Here is a 26,700-nt window from a genome sequence, read left to right as displayed (position 1 = left end):
TATTTGTTAATGATGCCAGAGGATGGGCTGCTTCATAAGATAGACAGTGACCAGTTGACCGAAACATCGGACTATAATGCAGTCAGGTTACTTTAGATCAATGGAGTAATGATCAGCCATTGCAATAATTGAGATCCTGAAGGAGAAAAAGGGAGTATATGAGAAGGATCGATTTTTCGCAAGGACAAGAAGAACTTAGCTGGACACTCGCTCAAACCCAGAAAAATCACATGCTGCATCTCACGATAAGCTGGGGCGAGGTACTCCGTACTGGTAACTTAATGTACATAAAAGTCGCGCACAAACTCCGCGGAGCTGATGTGGCGGTGATGTGCTTATTCACGGATGGCGGGCGACCTTCGGGTCCGCCTCGGAAGCTCTTGATCTCGAACAGCATCTCCGACGAGACCGTTCCATTCACCTTCAGTGTCATTTCACACTGCTCGTTTCTGGAATCTTTATCATCCGTTAGACTCCATTATATCCTTAAAAAACTTCCTGGTTTTCAGCTGAAATCTGCAAGCTCAAGACGCAGACGTGTCTGGCAGAGACATCCGGACAGGTTTCGCAGCAAAAGCATGCACCGCCACAGCCCCTATCTATCCCCTTGAGGCTTTCCCTTCCAACCCACTCTTTAGCACTGGCCATGCGAGATGGAGTCCCAACAAGACCGTGGGTTTCCGATCATGGAGCATCCTGATATGAACAATCATGATTCGGATGGCTCCGGCTCCTCTGATGAGCTGCTGCAACAGCCCTACAGCATCCGATCGGACTCCAGCTTCACGGAGAATTTCGACAGCCAGATCCCAACCCCCGCGTCGACCATCACCAACTCCCCTACCCCATCCCTTCCCACCGGTATCCCTCCTTGGGTCACGGGTACACCTTCACGCCCGCGGGGAGCGAGCGTCGGCGCCTCTGCTCTCGACAAAGCCCAGCCCGTGGATGGTCTGCCAGGTGACTTGAGGTCGCAACGTCCCTCCGGCCCCGCTCGGACACCTTCGAACACCTACGCCCCTCAGCGCCGCCCGCCCCAGTACATCAGCTTCCAGAATGACCGGCAGAGATCCTCCTCCACGAAGCGTACCCCTCGACGGGACCCCAACGCCCAGTACCGAGCCCAGGAAAAAGCCTACGTCCAGCGCATCCGGGCCGATCCACAGGCATGGTACAACCACTTCGATGAAGCTCAGAATATGAGCCCGGGAATCGGAGACTCAGACCTAGAGGAACCCTCGCCCTCATCGGAAGTTCCCTTTGAAGACGATGCTTATGACCCGGATATTCAACTCTTTCTCAATGATGACAATCTGCCGACACTCGACGAACTAAAGAACCCGCGCAACCAGGAAAGACTTGAGTGGCATTCCATGTTGTCGTCCGTCCTGAAGGGAGACGTCGTTAAGCAAGAAAAACAACGTCTTTTGGGGTCCACGGACACCAAACGGTCCTCCGCCCAGAACAATGCGATTTGGCTTGGTGTTAGAGCAAGGACGTGCGGACGCAGTGTGGCTCTGCAACGGAAGCTCATCGAAGAGGCTCGAACTGGACTGGGACCTATTATCGAAGAGATTATCAAGTTCGAGATCAAAGGTGAGACTGAGATCGGCAAGCCTCCCATTCAACAGGTCGAAGACATCGTGGGACAGATCGAGAGATGTGAAAGCTTGTATTCCACTCACAAAGAGCTTGAAAGTGCACACCCTCGCATTGCTTCGGAGGAGTTTCGCTCGAGCCGTGACGCTGTTCTCGCCTGGCATAATACAACCATCTTGATCAACACGGAACTTGCCATTCTACAAAAGTGGGTCGGCAATGACGAGCTCGATTTCAGCAAACCCAGAACCAAGTCAATCAACAGCGACCTCACGGATGAATCCTCTTTCTTGGATCGGATCATGAAAGAAGATGGGTTGAGAACATTGCAGGGGAGACACAATATGCTTAATGGTGTCGGTGAGGTGATTCAAAAGGCGAAGAACACCTTGATCGAGAATGCCAGCTCGTTTGCCAAGCGCCATCTACCTCCCTACATTGAAGAATTGCTTACCTTGATCAACTTTCCTTCGCGCCTCATTCAAGAGATCATTCGCATGCGACTCTCCTACGCCAAGAACATGAAAGACCCTGCCCAGCAGTCTCCTATTCTGGTAGATCAGATGCTGTCGCAGTTCCAGATTTTGATGAAGGTAGCAGTGGATATCAAGCAACGATACATGGATATTGCCAGGCCTGAGCCGGGTTGGGATCTGCCTCCTTGTATTGACGAGAGCTTCGACTCGGTCGTTCTGGATGCTATGAAGTATTACTTCCGACTTCTCAATTGGAAGCTGAATGCAAACAAAAACACATTCAAAGAAGCCGAGATTCTGGAACAGGATTGGGAGTTCTCTAACGAGGTTGGGCGTCAACTTGATGGGGGTGACATCGAGGTTGCTGAGCAATATAGGTACGGGTATCACAGACTACGACATTCATGTGCATGCTTGCTAATGTTAAACCAGCGCGTTGACTGCAAAGTCTCTTCAACGCTTGATGATCCACTTCGAGCGAGAATTGACGATACGTCCAAATGAAGATCCTATCGACATGGACAAGCGTTACAAGAGTGTTCTTGACTCTACCCGAATTCGTCAACGAAAGCTCTACCGCTTCTCCCGGTTTTTGCGCCAATTGTTCGAAAATGCAACAGAGTATAACTTGCCCGCTGACATTGCCTATGACTTTCTGGAAGCGCTTCTCGTATCGGATCACTTCATCATCAAGTCGACTATCCCGATGGGACAGAAGAATGTCTACCTCTTTGCGCATCCGGCATTGTGGGGCCGCCCCGCAGATCTACAAGCGATCATGGGCACGTCCTTCCGTGAGGAGGATGGCTCGAAAGACTCCCCTCACGCGCCCTATATACTGGTAGTACGTCCGGAGAAGCCATTAGCCTGGGCTGGCAAAGAAATGCAGGTTGAAACCATGGAGCACCCTACAGACTTACGGCTGGGGAAACTGCGCCTTGTCGTTGAGGGCACCCAACAGCGCTTGGCTAACGCTCGGGCTGAGTTGGCGCAATTGACCGGAATGCATCTGGATATGGCCATTGAGCAACGGGCCAATCTCGGTCGCGTCAATGTGGAACTCAACAAGATCAAGAAGATTTCATTCAAGTTATCCATGACTATCATGGATAGTGTTGCAATTATTCGCAATCAGCTGAAGGAGAAAGGGGTGGAAAACCACGACCTGATTCAAGCATGTTATGCTTTCGCTACGGAATTCGGGAAGCGCTCTTCTAACGTCGACCCCAACAGGCGCGCTATGAATAGTGCAAGACTTGTGGATTTGTCTCTTGATTGGGTGTCTTTCGTGTGTGATGACTGTGATGCCGCTGATCGGAAAACCTTCAAGTGGGCTGTTTCTGCTCTTGAATTCGCCATGGCCATTACTTCTAGCAGACACTTGATTTCCATGGATGATGCCCAATTTGCTCGTTTACGACAGAAAGTGGCCGGGTGTATGTCACTCCTGATATCTCATTTCGATATCATGGGCGCTCGGTCTTCACGTGCGGCTCAGGCGGAGAAGCAACGCTTGGAAGAGCGTGCTGGCTCTAGAAGGATGGGCGTAGGTCGAGTCTTGACAGATGAGGAAGCGACCAAGCTTGTGCGGGAACAGCGCCTGGCTCACTTGATTGAAATTGAGGAGAGACGAGTCGACGAAGACGCCAAGCGCCAGGCACTGGGAAGAGTCTTGGAGGGATCCAACGAGGCCGACAGATCTCTTACCGTGCTCTCGTCCTCGGCCACTAATGTCACTCTCCGCTGGCAGCAGGGTCAGTTCATTGGAGGCGGAACGTTCGGATCTGTCTATGCTGCAATCAACCTCGACAGCAATTACCTCATGGCTGTCAAGGAGATTCGCTTACAGGATCCTCAACTCATTCCCAAGATCGCTCAGCAGATTCGCGATGAAATGGGCGTGCTGGAGGTTCTGGATCATCCTAACATCGTTTCATACCACGGAATCGAAGTTCATCGTGACAAGGTGTATATCTTCATGGAGTACTGCTCAGGCGGCTCCCTCGCGAGCTTGCTCGAGCACGGCCGTGTTGAAGATGAGATGGTCATTATGGTCTACGCTCTCCAGCTCCTGGAAGGATTGGCCTATCTGCACCAGGCTGGCATCATTCACCGCGATATCAAGCCCGAGAACATCCTGCTCGACCACAATGGAATCATTAAGTACGTCGATTTCGGTGCCGCCAAGATCATTGCCCGCCAAGGCAGAACTGTCGTCCCCATGGATGCCTTGACCAGCACTGGCCACAAGGACGCCATACCCAAGGACTCCCAGGTGCCTCACAATAACTGGGGCAAGAACCAGAAGACCATGACCGGAACACCGATGTACATGTCCCCCGAAGTAATCCGCGGTGACACCTCCAAGCTCATCCACCGTCAAGGCGCAGTCGACATCTGGTCTTTGGGATGTGTGATCCTCGAAATGGCCACTGGCCGACGACCGTGGTCGACCCTAGACAACGAGTGGGCCATCATGTACAACATCGCCCAAGGCAACCAACCACAGCTGCCAACTCGCGACCAGCTCAGCGACCTAGGTATCGACTTTCTCCGCCGTTGCTTCGAGTGTGATCCTCTCAAGCGCTCCACCGCCGCCGAACTTCTTCAACACGAGTGGATCGTCTCTATCCGCCAGCAGGTCGTCCTTGACACCCCTACGCCAGGTAGCGAGAACAGCGCCAGCAGTTCTACTTCGGGCAGCCGCCAAAATTCTACCTACGGCTAGATCTGAGCTCGATATCATCCCACCTCAAGATGTTTGCTTTTCGCAATCAAGCATCCATTCTTTACTTGACTGGTAACCTTTTGCGAAAGGGAGGCCGAGGATCCACCACTACCATTACGGCACTTGCTCGCAAATTCTTGTTCCCCCACCTCCAAGACTGCTACCCCAAACCACCGCCACCATTGCTCCTTCCCCTTCCATAACGCTTCTCCTCCTTCTTACCTCGTTTTTATCTGCATCTGATACCCTGCATACTTCCATTCCCAAACTATCTATATCTATCACTACTGGTCTTGTGAGATGGTATTTCTTCCTTTGATTCCGTTCCCCCTTTGTTACCTGTTCTTCTGGTTCCTCCCTGCCGTGCCTGAAATGTCAGCATATAATACATATATGCCACTGTGACCAAACTAAACCTACTTATTGGACCGCCGCTCCTATTGAGTATAAACTGTCATATAAAGGGAGAAGAGGGGATTGGCCATACTCTTCTTTTTTTTCTCGTTTTTGGAAGGGGCTACGCTGTGCTGCAGTGAAATTTTAGGCTAATTTTTTTTTGGTCTGTGTTATGTTGGTTTTTTGTTTTGTTATCACGCTCAAGCATACGAAGGAGCGGCGTTTTGTTTTTGACCACTGTATGTGATTACTAGCATCAGCGTTGAGAGAGAGAATACATTTACCATCTCTTTCTTTTTGTTCAGTTTATGCTCCTGTCGATTCTGGAAGTGGGTTGCGGATGTGTAGGAGTGAATGAACCCCCTTAACCCTTGGATACACGGGTTTGAGCCCTGAGAGAAGGGTAAATCAAACGAGGCTCGACTAAGAAGCTACTACTCTACGTAAAGCCGAAGATGAAATCTCTGGAAAGAGGTGAATCAACCGGGGATTCACCGTGTCATCACGGGTTCCATGACCGCGGACACTAATTGTTGACTAATGCTCTCCAAGACAAAACGAGAAACGCAACGCATGTCCGTGACCGAGGGGCGTAAGAGCCAGGAGCACAAAAAAGGAAAACCCTCAGCAAATGGTAATGGAAACGTAACCATGGAGACTGAATCGGAATACATGCCCGACATTCGCTCTGCTCGTTCTAACACTGTTCACGATAACCCGATGAAAGAGAAAGAAAAAGAGGGAAAAGAAAAAAGAAAAAGAAAAAGAAAACCAGACGAGCAGGCCGCGACGTGGGGAACGCGAAAGAAGCTTAAGGCATGAATGAGCCTCAATGTGGTGTTGGTGGATAACAAAAACAGATCGGCCAGCTGTACGCCGAGTGGAGAGGGCATCGAAAATGCAGAAGAGAAGAACCGGGGAAACTCAAAAGCGTGATCTCATCAAGGTGACATGAAATGTGGCCCATTGGGCTAGGGTCGATCTGACCGCCGGACAGTAAGACGGCTGGCCCCCGCAGACGACTCGAGAAGAGTGAAACGCTCCGCATTTCCGTAACTCGAGACATCATAGCAAACAAGCAAGTCATTGCCGCCAACAGGCGGGGTATGCGTGGTAAAAGAGTAAAATTAACAACAATTAGAATGGGATAGAGCCGGGGGGAAGTTGGTAGGTTGAATATGAGATCTTGACCCCGGGCCAATGTCGAACGAAGGCGAAATTAACGGAATTCCATAGCGGGAGTACACCCGTGGTCTTCCACATGCTTGAGATCCAGTTGTTGATATCTGCAAGAGAACGTAGGTCAGCATACAAGAAAACCGTAAATTCCTCCACGAAACACTTACTTCTCGCTCTTCGCATGAAAGTATATGCCGTCCACGGTCCCCTCTACTTGATTAAAACAAATATAGTAGAACCCCTCAAAGCTTGCACCAGATATAGACCTAACGCGGTGGTCGGGAACAAGAAAGTATTCTTTCCAACGCATGAAAATATGTTCACGTTGGGCATAATTGCGATACGTGAAATCGGGTTTCCTTGCTTGTTTCGACAGTGGTCGCCACGCTTGAAACCTGTTCCAATGCTGCATATCAGTCTTCTCTGTAGCGCCCCATGCTTCGTTCTTAGTCTTGAAAGTATGTTTGGTGCCGATTATTTCGCCCTCGAAAAATGTCGTGAGAGTGGGATGATCTTCCGTTAGACCTGCATCGCAGATTAGATGAGTCACAGTCATGTATAGTACAGGTATTGCAGCTCACGAACCTTGTATACGTAGGTATCCACAAAGATAGGATTCTTGCATGTCAACATGCTTAATCTCGACATCAACATTGTAGACCTGGCGATCGGATTGCTGCGTGCCAGTGAATTTACTTCCTGGGCGCAAGAAAGAGGAGGTATAGTTCGGGAGAAGCTACCACAGTCAGATGGATCCCGCGACCGTGACAGCTTTGATTCAAAGACATACCCGGATATTGGAGAATTCGTAGCTTAACAGCGACGTGGTCGATGGTGAAGCGACGGGTGAGGAAGGGTTGGTCAAGCATGCTGGCTCTGCAGTCGGACTCAGCCTCCCCGCGGCAGGCTCATCATCGGGTTTTGCCACATCTTTCATAGGGCTACCACCAGACGAAGGCTCAGCGGCTGATGCGACGGTCGCATCTATCGCTGGACTCAGGGCATTCTGCACCGTGTGCGCGGCTGAAATGAGCTGCGACAAGGAGTTCTCGGAATCATCCCGGTCAGAAAGAGTGGTGGGTACTCGAGACTCTCTCCAGGAAGACAGCCTCTCGACCTCGGGTGGGCAGGTGGAACGAGTGGAGAGTTCTTCTAGGACGGACGAAGCATTCACACTGGATGTAATGTCACTCGGAGTCGGCATTGGAGGCGAATCAAGAAAAGAATGACATCGGATATTGGCAGGTTGATCTGGTGGTGAAGCGTGAGGGAGGGAGTGGGTGGGTGAGTGAGTGCAAGAAGACGGAGGCAGTTTCACTAGGCAGGGAAAGCAAGCATGCAGTTTCGCAACCAGGGCCGAAACTCCCGCAGGAAAGAAAAAGGGACTAGGATCAAAAGGGGAATGATGTGAGGGAATCGGAGAGCGAACCGGAAAAAAAGGTTGCAGAAGTGAGATTTAGGTGAATAAGGAGCAGAAGGAGGAGGAGGGGGCGGTGGTGTTAGCGAGAAAAGAGGAGATGAATAGAATGAATGGGGAAGTGTAGTTAAGGTTAGTTGGACCTTTGATTCTTGAGTACTGCTTAAGTCCCGGGGGGGAGGGGGGGGCATTACCCAAAAAGAAGATCATGCGAGCGCGGGGGAGGCGACCGGGGCAATCGGCGGCGCCTCGGGCGGTTAATCGGCGAGGAGATAAAAAGGAGGGACAGGTGGACGATGTGATATGGAATGAGATGCGAGGATATGATATGATATGATATGATCTGATTTTCCGGACTACGTACGCAGACTAAACAATTATCTCGACTCGTACTCCACTCCCCAATTCTCCTATTCTCTTTTCCCTTCTTTAAGATGATACACCATGGTTTGGACATTTACTGGCTACGTTGGCTCTACTCACAATCCGACATTGCGTCATCTCCGCCTGCAGTTATTTCACCAGTTGCGACAACAATACTTCGATGGTTAAAACCAGGTATATCCGCTGTCATTTTGGAAAGTCACAAAACCAATTATCAAGTAACGCCTAATCCGATGTGTATCCTTCTTCGTTCCATCGTCGCGTGCCAATTTAGATAGGCTTGATCTGAACGAGAAAACTGCTATCAGCCAAAAGTGCTTGCTGGGTGCGCAGTTGGGAATTCTAACATACCTTGAAATGAAGTGAGATGAGCGAGAAGATGAGGGCCTTCAAATCTTGCACCAGATAGTAGAAGACGCGGAGACCTTCGGGGTCAGCCGATTCGGTCACGTCCACCAGGGAGCCGATTTTCGCGGTCTAAGCCCACCAGTCAGTATCTCTACACCCGCAATCAACCACTGTAATTTCTGAAACGCACCTCGAAGGAAATGTGTTCATTGCCCAACCTGATCTCCAATTCTTGACGTCCATCTTTGTTCTTTTGCGGCCACTTGGAGTCGTCCTCCCTAAATCGCGTAAGTATACACATTTCATCGGATCCTCCGAGTGCCAAGGTAGGGCGTACTTCATGATCTCGCTCTCCTTGATAATGCGCTTGACCTCCTGGATCATTGCCGCACTGACGCACACTGCAAGACTGATATCAGCTTCTGTAACCTACAACCATCGAACATTCGGGCACACACTTTCTTTGCGGATGAGGGAGTCGTTGCGGTAGTTGGAGTTGTTGGCATAACGCACGGCGGCACTACGGCCATCGCCCAATGTGCGGAAGTCAAATTCTGGTCGCCATTAGTTCATGAACCTCCAGCTGCAATGCTCGAGGATACCGACCTAGAAACTCATGTCCAAACCGCCCAGAGTGACCTGAGCTGCGGACCTGTCAGCAGCTGAGGAAACCTGGGCTTCATACAGGCCGTCCTTACTAGTAGCGGAGGTAGAAGGTTTCGCCTTGGCCCGACATGTTGGTTATGTGCTCGGCCTGTCTGCTAGATGGGTGGCCGATCAACGAGTACGTCGAGATTACTCCGAAGCCAGCTGGAGGAAAATAGCGGGCGCGTTCCTGGGTGGAATTGGCTGGTTTGTCGGGTTGGTCCAGGCGGGGCTTAGTCATCCACACACTCCGGACAGCTTGCTCCGCCCGCGCAAATGGCCAGGTTGAGCCTCGATTGTCCGCACCCCCTCCGACTGTCAACATCTTGCACTGATGAACGCTAGGCAGGTGAGGGGAGCCCAGCTATACTAGTTACTTTCTTCGAGTCAATCCTGAGTTACCATTGGGGAGAGTTGACCTGGTGCGCAATACTGCCATCCCCTGAATCGCCAACCCCAAGCAACCACCTGTACTGACCACATCTAAGCTCTCCTCCATCCTGACCTTCCCCCTGTTACGGCCATTCGCTTACAACACTTGATCACAATGGCTTCGTTCCTGGAAAATGCATACAGTCTGGTCCACTTGGACAACACTGCAGATCAGCCCTCGTTGCAGGACCTGAAGTTGCAGTTGGAGAAGGGTACCGATGAGACCAAGATGGACACTATGAGGCGGATCATCACGATCATGCTCAATGGAGACCCGATGCCACAGTTGCTCATGCACATTATTCGCTTCGTCATGCCGTCCCGAAGCAAGTCTCTCAAGAAACTGCTTTACTTCTATTACGAAATTTGCCCGAAACTCGATGCCAATGGCAAACTCAAGCAAGAGATGATCTTGGTCTGGTAAGGGGACGATCACATCCCCCGCTGTGGTCTAATCTTTCGGCTCTTTGGTCTAACACTTGCTTTCTTGGTCTATAGTAACGGCATTCGCAATGACCTTCAGCATCCCAACGAGTATATCCGAGGCAATACACTTCGTTTCCTATGCAAACTCCGTGAGCCGGAACTCATCGAACCCCTACTCTCGTCCGCACGCTCGTGCTTGGAGCACCGCCACGCATACGTGAGAAAGAACGCCGTTTGGGCGGTCGCTTCTATCTTCCAGCACTCCGAGTCCCTGATTCCAGATGCTCCCGAACTCATCCAGACCTTCCTCGAAACCGAAACCGACGGCACCTGCAAGCGCAATGCCTTCGCGGCCCTCATGTCCATCAGCCATCAGAAGGCTTTGGAGTACCTCGCTTCCACTTTTGACGGCATTCCCAATACTGATGAACTGCTTCAATTGGCCGAGCTTGAGTTTATCCGCAAAGATGCCGTGCAGAACGCTCAGAACAAGGTTAGTTGGAGAGGTCAATCGGCCGCGCCATTCACTAACCATCAGCAAACAGGCGAAATATCTGCGTTTGATCTTCGACCTTCTGGACGCCTCCACGAGTACAGTTATTTATGAGGCTGCGACATCGCTCACAGCGCTCACCAGCAACCCGGTGGCCGTGAAAGCTGCGGCAGGCAAGTTGATTGAACTTTGCATCAAAGAGGCCGACAACAATGTCAAGCTTATTGTTCTCGACCGCGTCGATCAGCTGCGCATTCGTAACGAGGGTGTTCTAGATGATCTGACTATGGAAATTCTACGTGTTCTGTCCAGCCCAGACATTGACGTTCGCCGGAAGGCACTTAGCATTGCTTTGGAGATGGTGTCAAGCAAGAATGTTGAGGAGATTGTCATGCTGCTGAAGAAGGAGCTCGCAAAGACCGTCGATGAACAATACGAAAAGGTAAGCTGGTTCCTATAGTTTATAATGCAGAAGCTAATAACCTGTACAGAACAGCGAATACCGCCAGCTGCTGATTCAGTCGATACACAACTGCGCCATTCGTTTCTCAGAGATCGCTGCAAGCGTTGTCGACCTTCTGATGGACTTCATTGCAGACTTCAACAACAACTCCGCTGTCGACGTGATCTCGTTCGTGAAGGAAGTCGTGGAGAAGTTCCCCGCCCTCAGACACTCCATCGTCGACCGGTTGGTCTCGACCTTGAGCGAAGTCCGTGCCGGCAAGGTCTACCGAGGCGTTCTGTGGGTAGTTGGTGAATATTCCCTGGAGGAGAGGGACATTCGTGAAGCATGGAAGCGGATTAGAGCAAGCCTGGGCGAAATCCCCATTCTCGCCTCGGAACAACGTCTCCTTGACGAGGTACCGGAAGATGCTACTTTCAAGGATCAACCGAATGGTCATAGCAAGCCCTCTGCTCCGACCGGATCGCGCAAGGTGCTGGCTGATGGCACGTATGCCACTGAGAGTGCGCTCACGAGCCAATCGGCCGCTGCTGCCCGTCTCGAGGCCGTCAAGGCTGCGCAGAAGCCTCCTCTTCGTCAGTTGATTCTGGACGGTGACTACTACCTCGCGACTGTTCTCTCTTCCACCCTCACCAAATTGGTCATGCGCCACTCGGAAGTCTCCCAGGATACCGCGCGTACGAACGCTTTACGGGCCGAGGCTATGCTCATCATGATCTCTATCATCCGTGTTGGCCAGTCTCACTTCGTGAAAGCACCCATTGATGAGGACTCGGTAGATCGCATTATGTGCTGCGTGCGCTCGCTTGCTGAGTTCTCCGAGAAGAAGGAGCTGGAGACCACCTTCCTGGAAGATACTCGGAAAGCTTTCCGCGCCATGGTCCAGGTTGAGGATAGGAAGAGGGCTGCTAAGGAGGCTGTTGAGAAGGCCAAGACTGCTGTGCAAGTTGACGATGCTATTCCAATCCGACAATTCACAAAGAAGGCGGCTCTCCAGGGTGCGGAGGAGATTGAACTGGATCTCGCCAAGGCCACTGGTGGTGACTCGACAGTGGAGACTGTCTCATCGAAGCTGAGCCGGGTTGTCCAGCTGACCGGGTTCTCGGATGCCGTCTACGCCGAAGCCTACGTTACAGTCCACCAGTTTGATATTGTTCTGGATGTACTGTTGGTCAACCAGACTCTGGAGACGCTACAGAATCTCAGCGTTGAATTCGCAACTCTTGGAGATCTCAAGGTTGTCGAGCGACCTACTACACACAACCTGGGACCCCGCGACTTCTTGAACGTGCAGGCTACAGTCAAGGTGTCGTCGACGGATACGGGTGTGATCTTTGGCAACATTGTCTACGATGGAGCGAGCTCAACGGAGACGCACGTTGTGATCTTGAATGACATCCATGCCGACATCATGGACTACATTCAACCTGCGCACTGCACTGAGACCCAGTTCCGTACCATGTGGACAGAATTTGAGTGGGAGAACAAGGTAAACATTAACTCCAAGGCGAAGAGCCTTCGAGAGTTCCTCAAGCAGCTCATGGAAAGCACCAACATGGCCTGCTTGACTCCCGAGGCGTCCCTCAAGGGCGACTGTCGGTTCCTGAGCGCCAATCTATATGCCCGGAGCGTATTTGGTAAGTTGTCGGCCTTGACCAACTAGACGGAGTATGACTGCGTTACTGACTTTGGAATGTCTACAGGCGAGGACGCTCTGGCGAACCTGAGTATTGAGAAGGAGGGCGAAGATGGACCGATCACCGGTTTTGTGCGGATAAGAAGTCGTTCCCAGGGACTGGCCCTGAGCCTGGGGTCCCTGAAGGGCCTCAAGGCATCCGCTGCATGAATCAAGTGTTGCCTTTGAAACGTAATTGAATAGCCATTACCCTGTTGTTGCCGGACCACGGATTTATTTGAACCAATGCACCTATTCTCTCTTCTGTGTTCTTCTCATGGTACGGATTTTGTTGATTATAATGCCCTCTTCCTGTGTTGTATTGGACGAGAAAAGACTTGATTCCTCAATGCAAGATTTCTAGAATTCCGCGCTGGTGCTTCGGTTCAATTGTTCTCGTAGGCTGTTCGTTCCAGTCCTGGACCAAAGTATGTGGGATGAGGACCTGAAACCAATTGGTTCGATGATGAAGCAGTGGAGTGTTTCCAGTGGACCGGTAGATTGGTTCCGCGAATGACATCCTGATGGATCTGCATTGCACAAAATTAGGGAAGATTGTGGAAATGGATCTGGGGTGCCCGAAGGGGAGAGACTAAAAGAGAGACTGAAGTTTGAACAGTAGAGACTAGAGAAAGACGATGGAGCGGCGAAAGCGACCAAGTGGAGATGGAGAGAATACAGTACGATCCATTCCTGGTGGAGAAACAGTTGTTGCTCGATAAAGACCGGCATAATCTCCGTTCCGCTTTCATTCTCGCTCTCTCAGTCACTTTGCTTTATTCCACCTGAGTATTATTTCTTATTGACTAGTATTATTTATTATCTATCGTTATTAGCCTAAAACTTGCTCTTCCCTCCTCGTCTTCTTCCCCCCTCCTCCTCCTCTTCATGTCACTTTCCTCTTCTAAGAACTACCTACTGCCCGCTCTCCTCTTATTGTTAGACTATTCTTATCCGGTTTTTGGGTATTGCTTATTTCCCTGTCCCTACTTTGCCTTTTGTTCATTGGCAGTCCTTCCGAATCTCCTGCGTCTGTGTCGCCCTCTTTCGGTTTTGTTGCCGGGCTTTATCATGGCTTCCACCGCCGATAGTTCGCGCCCATCCTTCAGTCCCGCGGATGCCTCGGATCAGCTCTTACAGCACGATGCCACCTTAGCAGTCGGTGACTCGGTCACTCTGACGCTCGGGGGTGACTCTCTACTTGTTGTCGGTATGTCTCAGTGTTCAATGTCTGATTGGAAGAGTATGATTATGATTCCATGTGCTTGCGACTGACCCAGCCTCGGCTGCGCGCAGATGAACGCTCCGGCCGCAAATCCGAGCGCGGATGCTGCAGCGTTCGGAAGAAGGATGCAGGTATAGTCCAACAATCCACGCTTGAGCAGATTTTTTTTCGAAATAAGACTATTCCTAACAATTATTACCGGTTTCCAGCTACCAGAATTTCTCGCACGATATCCTTGTACAATGTATTGGACGCCGATCTTTCGCCGACCGGGCTTACCATCACCTATGCAGAACCCACGCAACAAGACGAGGTCGCGGTGGCCGCCCTCCAATACTCAATCGGCGAGGAGGAGAAGGGCGCCGCCGAGAGCTGGATGAAGAAATTGCTGGATGTCGCTTACGGGTCCGCGCAGCGCAACAAGAGACTCAAGGTCCTGGTCAATCCGTTCGGCGGTCAAGGCCACGCGGCCAAGCTGTATTCGACGCATGCAGCGCCCATCCTTGCCTCGGCGCGCTGTCAGATCGACGTACAGGAAACGACGCACCGCGGCCACGCTACCGAAATTGTGCAACAGCTCGACATCGACGCCTACGACGCGATCGTCTGCTGCTCCGGTGATGGATTGCCGTATGAGGTGTTCAACGGATTGGCGCGCAAGCCCAATGCACGCGAAGCGCTCGCCAAGGTGGCCGTGGCCTTGCTCCCTGGTGGGTCGGGCAACGCCATGAGTTGGAATTTGTACGGAACGGGCAGCGTCTCGGTGGCGGCGTTGGCGATCGTCAAGGGTCTGCGGACCCCGCTGGATCTGGTGTCCATCACGCAGGGAGATACCCGCACCTTGTCGTTTCTGTCCCAGTCTTTCGGGATTATTGCGGAGTCGGATCTGGGGACGGATGATATCCGCTGGATGGGAGCTCATCGATTCACGTATGGGTTCCTCAAGCGGCTCATGCACATGACGGTCTACCCATGCGATCTTGCGATCAAGGTTGTGATGGACGATAAGCAGGCGATCAAGAACCACTACAGCTCGTATGCGCAAAGCCAGCCCCCCGGCCGGCCCGCCAAGCTCACTGCAGACCAGACCGGCGGATTGCCGGATCTCGTCTACGGCACCGTACAGGACGAGTTGCCGAAGGATTGGGAGGTGATCCCGGCCGAGACGCTGGGGAATTTCTACGCGGGCAATATGGCCATCATGTCGAAGGATACCAACTTCTTCCCCGCATCGGTGCCCAACGACGGGTTGATGGACATTGTCACCATTGATGGAACCATCGGTCGATTGAGGTCTCTCAAGATGATGACGGAGATTCCCGAAGGAGGGTTCTTCGATATGCCGGAGGTCAATATCCGCAAGGCGTTGGCATACCGACTTGTGCCCCGGGAGAAAGAGGGTTTCATCAGCGTGGACGGAGAAAGTGTGCCTTTTGAGGCTTTCCAGGGGGAGATCCACAAGGGACTCGGCACTGTGCTGTCCAAGTCTGGACACTTGTATGAGGCCGCGGGGCCGCGGCCTTGATGACTGGCCGGCGTTTGCTACGTTTCTGTTCCCAGTCTTTGCGCTCTGATGATACCCTGAGTTTTGAGGAAAGCACTGGCTTGCTTTTGTGTTTGGTTTGTGATAAGATGCATAGACAGTTGTACACTACAAGAGAAAGATGAGGAAGTTAGTAGAGTTGATATAGATATTGTTATATAAGAATTATCAAACAGGAAGTTCAAACTCCGCATCTCAAGATCGGAGAATTGAAATAACAAGATATGCAAGTCTACGTAGAACAAGTGTAAAAAACCAGACTCCGATCCTAACCCATAGTGATCAAGCAAGAACTTTTGGGCATAGTGTATGTGTTCGAGTCGTATCATCTAGTCGTCTCCAAAACCACCCCACTCCGCATCCTCGTCATCATCATCGTCGTCCTCCTCATCATCATCACTATCACTGTCAACCTTACGACGCTCTTTCCACCCCCATTCAACCAGCCGCTCATCCTCCAGCGCCTCCGCCGCCCGCATGCGCACCGGTTTATAGGGACTCTCCTTCCTCAACCGCTCAAGCGGCCGCAACAGCAACTCCTTCGGCACATCCCCGACTGGTTTGCGGACTGTCGTGCCCGTTTCCTCATCGGTGATCTCCTCAAACTCCAGCACCTTCTCCAACTCATCCACCCAGATATCCAGGACATGGTAGCGCAGTCCATCCGGCCCGTGCGGCATGGGGATGTAGTCCTCCGCCTCGTTGGCGGCCGGTTGATCAGGATCGAAGTTGAGGGGGCAGAGCGGGCCATCCTCGAGAATCGCGAGGTAGGATTCCAGCGGCCCCCATTTTTCCTTATCGACCCCCTGCTCCTTCTCCTCCTCCTCTTGCGTAAGTTCCTGTGGTTTTGAGTCTGTTTGTTGTTGTTGCTGTTGCTGCTGCTGACCCTTCCCCTTGCGCTTCTTCCCGCCCTTTTTGCTACTGTTCAGGTCTTCCTCGCGCTTGCGCTTGCCCCCGGCTCCTCCAGCCGCAACTCCCTCCTCAGCACCATTTCGGCTCTTGCTCTGCTGGTTCTGTTTGAGGAAGACTTCGAAACCGACACCAACATAACACCGAATCAAGAACAAGTACTTGTCCAATCGGAGGCGGTCGATCGAGTGGAAATCCCGGCCGATGGTCGTCCAGAACGCGCGCAGGAACTTGTGGACCGTCGTGGATGGTAGGGTTGGGACGAGGTTGTAGGAGAGGGTGCGCGCTAGGGCTTGTTGGGTTAGGGGGCGGTCGGAGTGGTAGAAGCCTTTTTTCCCCCGGGAGGAGGGGGGGTTTGGTTAGCTAGGTGGTTCTTGGAGGGTAATGAGGTTCGGGATGGTTCTTGCAGGGTTGGGTTTGAGGGAAGGGTCTGGGGAGAAGGATGCTTACAGAAAAACAGTCCCTTCCAGAGTTTCAAGAGCTCGAGGTTGGTGAGGTCGGTCTTCGCGCGGAGGAAGAGCGTTAGGCTGTTGGTGGCTTTGTCGCGGAGTTTTTTGTCTGTTCATTGTAAGAATATTAGGACGGGAGTGATAATCAAAGAAAATTTTGAGGGGTAATAGGCATACCGCTGGATGCGAGCTCCTTGATGAAAGGAGTTTTGCCGACGTCTGCCATGGTGGGCAGGTTGCACGCAGTACTGAAAGTGTTGAGAGCGCCGTTGTCCGACGTGTGGAGATCAATTGGTTTTTTGGGTATTGCTGGAGGGCACTGCGATGATGCTGACCACTCAAGAAGAATTATGCTGGTCCTGGGTGAGACGGTTGGTCGCGCGATACGGACGGACTTGAAGCCATCGATATGTTGGACACTACACTTTTTTTTCCTTGCGGATGGAGTCGATGTTTGCACTGTTTGGTTGCGAGGAGTGGCTGATTGGTGGGTGTCAGGCATGCCGGGGCGGTGGGGCAGCTGGTGGGTGTGGGGCATTTTTAGTTCTGTCTGTGTTGGAATGGAATAGACTTGCAGGGTGTAAGTATAGTATACTGCCAGTGTATCAGTCATCACCCGTACAGTACTTCGTGACTCATGATCTTAATATATATCTAATCTATTCAAGAAATGCTAACCTTCACACTCATCACACTCATCATCAAACCTCTTCAGTAGGCGTACTCCCTCCCGACTCGGGCTTGATGTCCCGGATCTCGAATCCACCTTCATCCTTGTCCTCGCCCTTCTGCGGCCACAGAATCTGGCGCGTCACAATTGCCCGCACCATCATGTAGAGAACGAAAAGCCACATCAGGATCAACGGCGGCACCATGACGCATCCAATGATGTTGATCGCCTTGCACGAAAACGCCTTCCCGATCGCAAACGTCGCCGTGATCAAGGCGGTATTCGGGAAGACGAACGAAAACCACGCCATCGAGAAGACCATCTTCCCTGGTCCGATCACCGACCAGTGCGCGAAGCTGGCGATGAAGAAGAAAAACAGCGCTAGTCTGGAGAGGAAGGCTGCGTAAGCTTGGTGTTTTCTGCCCGCAAATCATGGTCCCGAGGGGACAGCACTTACCCCCAGAGCCATAAGCACGCAAAATCAGCGACTACCTTCACAATGTCCGCGGCGAGGGGCCCGTTGCCCAAGAAGTCGCTGGGGAAGCTTCGTTTGGCATGCGCCGCCATATTGACGATCCCAGACACGGTGAACCCGCTGGGACCCACGGACACAAACATTCCCGGACGCACATTTTCTCGCGGCAGCTTCTGCGACATCAGTCGGTAGATGAAGGCGGAGTAGACCATCAATGAGACGAGGAAGCCCACCCCTTGGATGGTGGTGCCTCCGATGATGATGCGCAGGGCGCGCGAGGGTTCGAGGGTCGAGCTTAGGACGCCCGCATGAGGGCCGATGATCAGCATGGGATATGCGGGGAAGATCCAGATGGGGGTCATCTGTGCGATTGTGAATGTCTGCGTTGACCACCTGCGCCCAGGAAAGTCAGCTTTGACAAGGGGGCCGGGGGAAAGCTCCGCTGGTCCACTTACAGAATCAGATATATGCCGGCGGAGGAGATAACGGCTAGAGCAGCATCGATCCAGAACAGTATGCCCACCGCATGTGTCAGCCATGCGCCGGTGTGGCCGGGTCCATATTGGGAGATGTTGATCAGAATCGTGCCAAAGGATACCAATGATGCAGGGACAAACAAGGATTCCGTCGGATGCAAAAATGACGCTTTGAACGTGTAGGGGTATAAGTAGAAGCGAGTAAGCAGAAGGCACCAGATAATCACATAGAAGGCCAAATTGAGCAGAAAAAAAATGATGCCAATCGTCTCCAACCCGCGAAATCTATAGGGTACTAGGATCCAGTCAGTCAATTGGCAGGAGTTTCAAACAGCATGCGTGATGGGCTCATGCTTACTAAAATACAGAACATTTGCAATTCCTCCAGTCGCCATTGTCAACGTGAAATAAGCCCACGTGAAGTGACGAAGCCTCCCCTTCCATCCAATCTTAGCAGTAGACCAGTCCACTTCCCGCCGCCGCCGGCGACGTTCTTTGTTGCTGTGCCCCTCCGACTGTTGATACGAAGACTGGTTCAGCGCTTCCAGAGCCGACGTATGCGCCGCGCGCACTCTACTCCCTCTCGACGGGAATGGAAAGGCCTCTAGGTCATTCTGTGTATCCTCAATCGTGGGAGTGCGAAACCCCTCATCCCCGGGGTTGCGCGTGTGTCGAGGAGACAAAAGTTCGCTTGCCATTGCCGAGATCCCAAACCGTGCATTACTTGTCTTTCGATTATGAACATTCCAGCATGAACCAAAAGAGTTTTCAATCTCTTTTTCTTTTTGAAAAGCAAGAGTCAGAGTTTCAAGAGCAATGAAGTCAGAATGGCCAGGTGGAGACTCTTCCTGCCTTGGCCCTTGGGGTATACCTACAGGTACCAGTCGAGGCTGAAGTCTGTTCAGCACAAAAGCTGAGATCTTGAGAAAACACACCACAACAGTTGCAAGTAACGATAGCCAGTCGCTTATTATAGGTGCACTGTTTGGCCTGGTCGGTTTTTCCTTTAATTCGCTGGTTCGGTGTTGGCACCAATCATACAAGATAATGATCTGCGCCGGTCTAGAAGTGGAGTGTGCGAGCGTGTAAATGCGCAGCAGGACACACAAATTCAAGCCTGTCTGCTATGGAGGGAGTGATAGTCAGGGATGATGAGCATCCAGTGTTCTTTTTCTCCTTCGCAATGTTTTTTTTACCGGAGGCCAGATCAAGATCACTACGCAGTTCAGATTGGAGTTTTTGCCTCTCGGTTACCGGCACACGCAGACCTCATGGCGGGGAAAACCAGGCAAAGCCCGGTCACTTCAACTCCACATCAAGGAACACTAGGCTTCGCGGATCGTAATGGGGGCGCTGCGTCATCGCCAAGATCGAATCCTTCGCATGTCCATCTTTAATCTATCTCGCAGTAAGTTATCGATGATGTGATTACCAAAACAACGGGCGGTTGGATAAGTACACTTTCAAACCCAGTGCATGCTCTTTCGTCGGCCCTATGGGTGGGGTCGCCAAACTATGGGATAACGGGCTTGTAGTCGTCAAGCTTTTATAGTACTAGTGACAGTGCTTTTGAATTTTTGTACATTCATCAGGTCTTTCAGGGTACTGGAGCAGATAGTGCTGTGAGTATTGTCGACTCGGAACATCCGATGTAAAGCATCTAGATGCCCCCGGGGAGAATGCAGTGACAGCAAGCAAGGACAGACAAAGGTATGTGCATGATTACTGCGTGGGATGCATAAGCACTACCAATCTTTATGTGCATTATTAGGTAAGCGGATGTCTTGTAAGTTAACTAGATCTTCCGCTTACTCGGCACTTCAGTTCGTTCCGGAGCCGGAAATCAACTTCATACTTACTTGCTACCCCTCGCCTCATCGCTGATATGATCATCTACTGATGGTGGACATATGTGCCGTGTAGAGTATCAGTATTTTAGTACAAGCTCTTTGACTGCGCATTGCGCTTCAGACTTTCATCAGCTGCTCATACACAACCGACTTGTATACAAGCCAATTTCTTCGGAATGAGGAGATTCATACTTCGTCCCCTGTAGAAGTACACTTGGAAATGTACTTTAAGCTTCTTCGCTCTAGCTTCCCTGGGGTCCAATCGGACGATTTGGTCTCGCAGCGACAAAAGGGTGGCTTCAGAACTAAACGCAAGCTTGAACGGATCTTCCGCATCCGGCTTCCTCTTGACGCACCGTCCAGGTACACCACACTGCGCGGCCCCGGTTCACACACTGAGTTCCGATGGTAGTCTTACCTTTGGACACATCAAAGGATGCTTCTAAACGTTTTCTTATTCGCTCCCAACACACAAATTGGCCCATCGTTGCACAGGGGTTTGTCATGACATCACCACTCGAACTTCCGAGGCGAGAAAGTTTACCTGATTCTCAGCAAGCAGCACAAATGGCACCCAGTACACCTGGTGCAGCAGCACGTGCATCGGCTGTTTGTGGTCAAGTCCTGTCGGCTTGGTGTGTACTTCGGACTGCCCTGGTGATTGCGGGAGAAGCAGTTCTCATTCATTTTACCCCTGCCTACTCTATATTCAAGACTTCTCTTTCCATGCAGAATATCATTGTTTCTATTTCTTTGTTTCAGCATCAGTATCAGCATCAGCATCAGCTCGTCAGTGTCTGATCAGAGACGAAGCTTTTCACAATGGCAAGCAGTAAAGAGACCAGTGACATCTCACCCACCTCTTCCGCGGAGAACGGTCAGGATGACGAGATCACTCCCCTCAGATCCCCGAAGTTGGAGCGCGAAGATAGCAGCTCTTTCGAGCAGATGGACCCCGAGCGCAAGGCTGAATTGACCCGCATAGCCTCGAACTTTCCACCTGCCTTTTCCCGGCGTCAGACTGTCGATTCGGGCGTTGGCGCGTCGAGCATCGAACGGAAAGATACTGTTGAAAACTTGGAGATGAGCGACCCCATTCTAGATCCAACCAGTGATCAGTTCGATCACAATAAGTGGGTTCGAAAGGTGCTCAGGCTTCTGGACAAAGAGGGCATTCCCCGGCCACCTTCGACGGGTATCGTTTTCCAGAATCTGAATGTATCTGGCTCAGGGTCTGCCCTACAATATCAGAGCACCGTGGCTTCGCTGCTGCTGGCTCCTCTTAGGCCACAAGATCATTTGGGCTTCCTGCGCCACTCTCCAGAGAAACACATCTTGCGTGATTTCGACGGACTGCTGAAAAGTGGCGAGCTCCTGATAGTCCTGGGTCGGCCTGGGAGCGGATGTTCAACCCTCCTGAAGTCATTGTGCGGCGAACTGCATGGACTGAAGCTGCGCAAGAGCTCCGAGATTCAGTACAATGGTATCTCAATGGAAAAGATGCACAAGGAGTTTAAAGGAGAGGTGCTTTACAATCAAGAGGTCGACAAGCACTTTCCTCATCTCACTGTCGGGCAAACACTGGAGTTTGCGGCAGCAGCAAGAGCTCCTGAAGTACGCTTGCGTGAGATCAGTCGACAGCGATATGCCAAGTACGTTACGCAGGTTGCAATGTCTATATTTGGTCTAACGCACACCTACAACACAAAAGGTATGCCTTCACGCCGAAAGAGCTTCCCAGCCTTTTGTTCATGTGCTAACGTAGGTTCTAGTTGGCGATGACTATATCCGAGGAGTCTCGGGAGGAGAGAGGAAACGCGTCAGGTTGGTTGATCTCTATTCATTTTTCTTCTTTCTTCTGGTGGCTCAGACTGACTTGTTCTTTAAGCATCGCTGAAATGGGATGTAAGTGTCAACATTGGTTAGCTTTTGTATATGTATTGACCTGTGTTAGTGTCGGGAGCACCTTTCGGGGCCTGGGACAACAGCACTCGAGGGTTAGATTCGGCGAGCGCGCTCGAATTTGTGAAGGCGCTACGGGTCAGCTCCGATCTAGTAGGTACCTGTCATGCGGTTGCAATCTATCAGGCATCTCAAGCGATCTACGATGTCTTTGATAAAGCCATTGTCCTCTATGAAGGCCGGGAGATCTACTTTGGGCCGTGTAGCAAAGCAAAAGACTACTTTGTCAACATGGGCTGGAATTGCCCTCCACGCCAAACGACGGGCGATTTCTTAACGTCCGTGACCAACCCACAGGAGCGTCAAGCACGAGAGGGGATGGAAGGCAAGGTGCCTCGGACTCCAGATGAATTTGAATCGTATTGGAAGAAAAGCCCTCAGTATGCCAGGCTACAGGAAGAAATCGAGCAACATTTGAAAGAATTCCCGTTGGGTGGACAAGCAGAACAGAAGTTTCAGGAGATGAAGCATGTGAGACAGGCAAAACATGTCCGACCAAAGAGCCCTTATGTCATCTCGATTCCTACGCAGGTTAAGCTCTGCACGATTAGAGCCTACCAAAGGTATGTCCTGATGATAGCCAGGGACGATTCCCGCTGCTGACTTTTGTAGAATCTGGAATGACAAGCCCTCGACCTTAACAAATGTCCTTGGCCGAATTGCAATGTCCCTCATCATTGGCTCAATGTACTTCGGGTATGTCCATTGACCCCAATATCTCTGGCGCTTACTGATTGCTCAGAACACCAAATGCCACGGCGGGCTTTCAGAGCAAGGGAGCGGCCCTTTTCTTCGCAGTTCTGTAAGTTTGCCTCAACCAGAACGATGCAGAGCACAACCTCAAGATTGATCAACTGACCCTCCATAGAATGAATGCTCTTATCAGTATTACAGAGATCAACTCGCTTTATGATCAACGTCCTATTATCGAGAAACAAGCCTCTTACGCATTTGTGCATCCCTTTGCCGAAGCATTCGGTGGTATTGTGTCCGATATTCCCGTCAAGTTCGTCTCCGCTGTCGTTTTCAATATCATCTTCTATTTCCTCGCTGGCCTCGTAAGTCAAAAAAACCGCACCCGTTTTCTCCACTTGTAGCGATGTGTAGCTAACCAGCGACACAGCGATATGAACCATCGCAGTTCTTCATATTTTTCCTGTTCACCTTTTTAAGCACGCTTGCAATGTCCGGCATTTTTCGCACTCTCGCAGCAGCAACAAAGACTCTAGCACAGGCCATGGCTATGGCTGGTGTCATGGTTTTGGCCATTGTCATCTATACTGGATTCGTCATCCCCACCCCTCAGATGTCAGACATTCCGTGGTTTAGCTGGATCCGATGGATAAACCCAGTTTACTACACCTTTGAAGCTTTGATAGCCAACGAGTTTCACGGGAGGCGGTTCACGTGCTCGGGGTTTGTGCCGGCTTACCCTACTCTGAGTGGAGATTCATTCATCTGTGCTGTCCGGGGCGCTGTCGCAGGAGAGCGGACTGTCTCTGGAGATGCTTACATTGAAACCCAGTACAGTTATACATATGCACACGAATGGAGGAACCTAGGGATTCTGATTGGCTTTTATATCTTCTTTACTGGTTTGTATCTGGTGGCAACTGAGATCAACTCTTCTACCTCTTCCAAGGCCGAATTTCTGGTTTTCCGGCGAGGTCACGTACCTCCGCATATGCGCGGTCTCGACAAAAAGTCACAAGCCGAGGAAGGCACCGCAGATGGGGCTCTGGCTCATAGATCGGCCGAAACCGAGAAAGATACCTCTGCACTTCCAGAGCAACATAGCATATTCACGTGGCGAAATGTTTGTTATGACATTCCCGTTAAGGGGGGCGAGCGGCGCCTCCTCGACCACGTCTCCGGATGGGTCAAGCCTGGAACCCTCACGGCTTTGATGGGTGTCTCAGGAGCTGGCAAAACCACCCTACTAGACGTACTAGCAAAACGTGTCTCTATCGGAGTTGTCACCGGTGAGACTTTGGTGGATGGCAAAACGCTTGACAGCAGTTTCCCCAGAAAAACGGGATATGTGCAACAACAGGATCTGCACCTGCCTACAACAACTGTGCGAGAGGCGCTACGCTTCAGTGCGCTCTTGCGCCAGCCCAAGTCGGTATCGAAGGCGGAGAAGTATAAGTACGTTGAGGAGGTTATCGAAATGCTCAATATGCAGGATTTTGCCAGTGCTATTGTTGGAACGCCAGGTGAAGGATTGAATGTCGAACAACGCAAGCTGTTGACTATCGGTGTCGAACTTGCTGCGAAGCCTGCCCTTCTCATCTTCCTTGACGAGCCGACAAGTGGTCTCGACTCCCAGAGTTCATGGGCCATCTGCGCTTTCTTACGGAAGCTTGCAGATCACGGCCAGGCAGTGCTTTCGACTATTCATCAGCCCAGCGCGCTCTTGTTTCAGGAATTCGACCGTCTTCTGTTCCTGGCCAAAGGAGGGCGAACGGTCTACTTTGGGGATATCGGAGATCAATCCCGCGCCCTATTGGACTACTTCGAAGCCAACGGTGCTAGGCCTTGTGGCTCCTCCGAAAATGTAAGTATACTAATCGCTAAATGCTACAGCATTGCTGATATGACATAGCCCGCAGAGTACATGCTTGAAATCATTGGAGCTGGAGCATCTGGAAAGGCTACTCAAGACTGGGCCACGGTGTGGAACGACAGCCAGGAGGCGAGGAATATCCAAAAGGAGATCGACAGGATTTGTCAGGAGAGGTCCTCTGCTCCTGAGTCTCAAGACAACACCTCCCAGAAGAGCGAATACGCCATGCCTTTTGTCAACCAGGTTTGGCACGTAACGCATCGAGTATTCCAGCAATATTGGCGCGAGCCTGCTTATGTTTGGGCCAAGCTCATCCTTGCCACGGCTGCGTCTCTTTTCATCGGCTTCACGTTCTTCAAACCAAACAGCACCCAACAGGGTTTCCAAGACGTTTTGTTCAGCGCCTTCATGATGACCTCGATCTTCTCCACATTGGTGCAACAGTAGGTTTCACATTTACCTCGATGTGCCATGTCACTAACATTTAATAGGATCATGCCCAAATTCGTCGTGCAGCGATCTTTGTACGAGGTTCGAGAAAGACCGTCAAAGGCCTATTCGTGGGCAGCCTTTCTGATCGCCAATGTCCTTGTTGAGATACCCTATCAAGTACTTGCAGGGATTATCGCATGGGCATCGTACTATTATCCAGTCTACGGAGCCAACCAGGCATCCGCGCGCCAAGGACTCATGCTGCTCCTCATCACCCAGTTCTACGTCTTCACCTCGACGTTCGCATCCCTGGTCATCTGCGCCTTACCTGACGCGGAGACCGGAGGTTCCATCGCCACGCTACTGTTCATCATGGCTTTGACTTTCAACGGTGTGATGCAGGCTCCCTCGGCTCTCCCAGGGTTCTGGATCTTCATGTACAGGGTCTCTCCCCTGACGTACCTCATTGCCGGCATCACGGCGACGGGGTTACATGGACGAGCGATCCGGTGTTCCAGCGAGGAGATGAGCATTTTCAATCCTCCTTCCGGCCAGACGTGCGGGCAGTACATGGCTCAGTACCTCCAGGTTGCTCCGGGGCAACTGTACAACCCCACCGCGACACAGGCATGTCAGTACTGCCAGTTGCGAAACGCCGATCAATACCTTGCCTCCAGTAACATCTGTACATCTCCCGCTTCCCTCATTGTTCCCCTTATGCTTACTAACAGCTCTGATTAGACTACAGCGAGCGCTGGCGAAACTATGGTATTGGCTGGGCGTACATTGGCTTTAACGTCCTCGGCACCGTCGCCTTGTACTACATGTTCCGGGTCAAGCACTACAATCCGACGAGCCTGGTCCGGGGCATCGTGGACGGCGCAAGGGTGGTCTGTCGGGTGTTCAAGCGTCGGTCCGGGCGTACACCCAAGGGCAGGGAGGCTGAGAATGGAAGATTGCTGTAAAAGTTCCAGTGTTTGTGTTTCCTGCTGTTTTGAGTCTCCGCGGTTGTCGCGGGTATGCTCAGGCGTGTAAGTGCTCTGATATATGTTTTGCTGAGATCTCACCGCTCCGTCTTTCAATTCAACAGAGGTTTGATTAGGTTCCCTTCTTCATGCTCTCTACTTGATCCATGTAGTCGACTGAAAGTATCTGCAAGGCGCGATCATACAAACAAGACCTTGAGGATCGGAGGCCACCGCATCTTCCCTTGCTAATCCCTCCCATTCGTCTTCTTGACTAGAACCCAATCCCTTCCTCCCAGGACATAGAACGACGTTTAAGCCGGCATCACTTTGAAGTACGGTATATATAACTAACCCCCAGTCTTAAGTTCTCACAACAATGACAAGTATTCACTGAGCAACTCAATCCAACCAGGCAAACAGCAATGAACCCCACCACAGAAAGAAATAATAAACAATGACCCAAGGATCATAGTCGCAACGCGCAATCAACCACGTCAAAACAATTAAAAGAAAA

General features: G+C 51.4%; 8 protein-coding genes across 8 annotated transcripts; 4 read left to right on the top strand and 4 right to left on the bottom strand.

Moving 5' to 3' along the window:
• Positions 1-653: 653 nt before the first annotated feature.
• Positions 654-4,803, top strand: sskB (putative MAP kinase kinase kinase SskB; the record flags this gene model as incomplete). The annotated part of the gene is made up of 2 exons (XM_025571928.1): positions 654-2,452; positions 2,508-4,803. The coding sequence occupies 2 exons, from the start codon at positions 654-656 to the stop codon at positions 4,801-4,803; spliced, it is 4,095 nt and encodes a 1,364-aa protein (XP_025430396.1).
• A 1,615-nt stretch (positions 4,804-6,418) lies between these two features.
• BP01DRAFT_383600 (GID4/VID24 family protein) lies at positions 6,419-7,582 on the bottom strand (the record flags this gene model as incomplete). The annotated part of the gene is made up of 4 exons (XM_025577433.1): positions 6,419-6,485; positions 6,546-6,903; positions 6,964-7,114; positions 7,169-7,582. The coding sequence occupies 4 exons, from the start codon at positions 7,580-7,582 to the stop codon at positions 6,419-6,421; spliced, it is 990 nt and encodes a 329-aa protein (XP_025430395.1).
• Positions 7,583-8,187: 605 nt separating this feature from the next.
• Positions 8,188-9,263, bottom strand: BP01DRAFT_321313 (mago nashi family protein; the record flags this gene model as incomplete). Its single annotated transcript, XM_025572725.1, has 7 exons — positions 8,188-8,464; positions 8,531-8,656; positions 8,718-8,805; positions 8,865-8,928; positions 8,986-9,081; positions 9,134-9,171; positions 9,226-9,263. The coding sequence occupies 7 exons, from the start codon at positions 9,261-9,263 to the stop codon at positions 8,450-8,452; spliced, it is 465 nt and encodes a 154-aa protein (XP_025430394.1). The 3' UTR covers positions 8,188-8,449.
• Positions 9,264-9,477: 214 nt separating this feature from the next.
• Positions 9,478-13,035, top strand: BP01DRAFT_357721 (coatomer subunit beta). Its single transcript, XM_025575262.1, has 6 exons — positions 9,478-9,594; positions 9,661-10,024; positions 10,103-10,523; positions 10,576-10,965; positions 11,015-12,623; positions 12,690-13,035. The coding sequence occupies exons 2-6, from the start codon at positions 9,720-9,722 to the stop codon at positions 12,830-12,832; spliced, it is 2,868 nt and encodes a 955-aa protein (XP_025430393.1). The 5' UTR covers positions 9,478-9,594; positions 9,661-9,719; the 3' UTR covers positions 12,833-13,035.
• A 630-nt stretch (positions 13,036-13,665) lies between these two features.
• Positions 13,666-15,411, top strand: BP01DRAFT_416628 (putative sphingosine kinase (SphK); the record flags this gene model as incomplete). The annotated part of the gene is made up of 3 exons (XM_025579209.1): positions 13,666-13,871; positions 13,958-14,017; positions 14,096-15,411. The coding sequence occupies exons 1-3, from the start codon at positions 13,733-13,735 to the stop codon at positions 15,409-15,411; spliced, it is 1,515 nt and encodes a 504-aa protein (XP_025430392.1). The 5' UTR covers positions 13,666-13,732.
• A 168-nt stretch (positions 15,412-15,579) lies between these two features.
• On the bottom strand, positions 15,580-17,188 carry BP01DRAFT_357720 (ribosomal RNA processing 1 family protein). Its single transcript, XM_025575261.1, has 3 exons — positions 16,965-17,188; positions 16,789-16,896; positions 15,580-16,666 (listed from the first exon to the last, which is right to left on the bottom strand). Exons 1-3 carry the CDS (start codon positions 17,011-17,013, stop codon positions 15,759-15,761), a joined length of 1,065 nt encoding a protein of 354 aa, XP_025430391.1. The 5' UTR covers positions 17,014-17,188; the 3' UTR covers positions 15,580-15,758.
• Positions 17,189-17,411: 223 nt separating this feature from the next.
• Positions 17,412-19,358, bottom strand: BP01DRAFT_357719 (putative C4-dicarboxylate transporter/malic acid transport protein). The gene is made up of 4 exons (XM_025575260.1): positions 18,767-19,358; positions 18,388-18,703; positions 17,915-18,325; positions 17,412-17,843 (listed from the first exon to the last, which is right to left on the bottom strand). The coding sequence occupies exons 1-4, from the start codon at positions 19,104-19,106 to the stop codon at positions 17,489-17,491; spliced, it is 1,422 nt and encodes a 473-aa protein (XP_025430390.1). The 5' UTR covers positions 19,107-19,358; the 3' UTR covers positions 17,412-17,488.
• A 1,722-nt stretch (positions 19,359-21,080) lies between these two features.
• On the top strand, positions 21,081-26,261 carry BP01DRAFT_342720 (ATP-binding cassette transporter; the record flags this gene model as incomplete). The annotated part of the gene is made up of 11 exons (XM_025573491.1): positions 21,081-21,969; positions 22,031-22,082; positions 22,147-22,163; positions 22,213-22,783; positions 22,833-22,916; positions 22,963-23,022; positions 23,089-23,278; positions 23,344-24,777; positions 24,826-25,229; positions 25,278-25,903; positions 25,960-26,261. The coding sequence occupies 11 exons, from the start codon at positions 21,081-21,083 to the stop codon at positions 26,181-26,183; spliced, it is 4,551 nt and encodes a 1,516-aa protein (XP_025430389.1). The 3' UTR covers positions 26,184-26,261.
• Between the last annotated feature and the right edge of the window lie 439 nt (positions 26,262-26,700).

The sequence above is a fragment of the Aspergillus saccharolyticus genome, assembly GCF_003184585.1.
Source record: "Aspergillus saccharolyticus JOP 1030-1 unplaced genomic scaffold BP01scaffold_20, whole genome shotgun sequence".
Classification (NCBI taxonomy): domain Eukaryota; kingdom Fungi; phylum Ascomycota; class Eurotiomycetes; order Eurotiales; family Aspergillaceae; genus Aspergillus; species Aspergillus saccharolyticus.
Note: the sequence above shows the minus strand (reverse complement) of the source record. Positions and strands in the feature narration are given on the sequence as shown.

What these genes read in the sequence shown, in the direction of transcription:
- BP01DRAFT_357721 (XM_025575262.1), top strand. Translation starts at nt 9,720, where the DNA reads ATGGCTTCGTTCCTGGAAAATGCATACAGTCTGGTCCACTTGGACAAC. An exon ending in TGCAGAACGCTCAGAACAAG is followed by an intron (nt 10,524 to 10,575) that starts GTTAGTTGGAGA and finishes ATCAGCAAACAG; the next exon opens with GCGAAATATCTGCGTTTGAT. An exon ending in TCGATGAACAATACGAAAAG is followed by an intron (nt 10,966 to 11,014) that starts GTAAGCTGGTTC and finishes TAACCTGTACAG; the next exon opens with AACAGCGAATACCGCCAGCT.
- BP01DRAFT_357719 (XM_025575260.1), bottom strand. Translation starts at nt 19,106, where the DNA reads ATGGCAAGCGAACTTTTGTCTCCTCGACACACGCGCAACCCCGGGGAT. An exon ending in GCCGGCATATATCTGATTCT is followed by an intron (nt 18,326 to 18,387) that starts GTAAGTGGACCA and finishes TCCTGGGCGCAG; the next exon opens with GTGGTCAACGCAGACATTCA. An exon ending in GCGTGCTTATGGCTCTGGGG is followed by an intron (nt 17,844 to 17,914) that starts GTAAGTGCTGTC and finishes CTTCCTCTCCAG; the next exon opens with ACTAGCGCTGTTTTTCTTCT.
- BP01DRAFT_357720 (XM_025575261.1), bottom strand. Translation starts at nt 17,013, where the DNA reads ATGGCAGACGTCGGCAAAACTCCTTTCATCAAGGAGCTCGCATCCAGC. An exon ending in CAAGGAGCTCGCATCCAGCG is followed by an intron (nt 16,897 to 16,964) that starts GTATGCCTATTA and finishes TACAATGAACAG; the next exon opens with ACAAAAAACTCCGCGACAAA. An exon ending in CTGGAAGGGACTGTTTTTCT is followed by an intron (nt 16,667 to 16,788) that starts GTAAGCATCCTT and finishes GGGGGAAAAAAG; the next exon opens with GCTTCTACCACTCCGACCGC.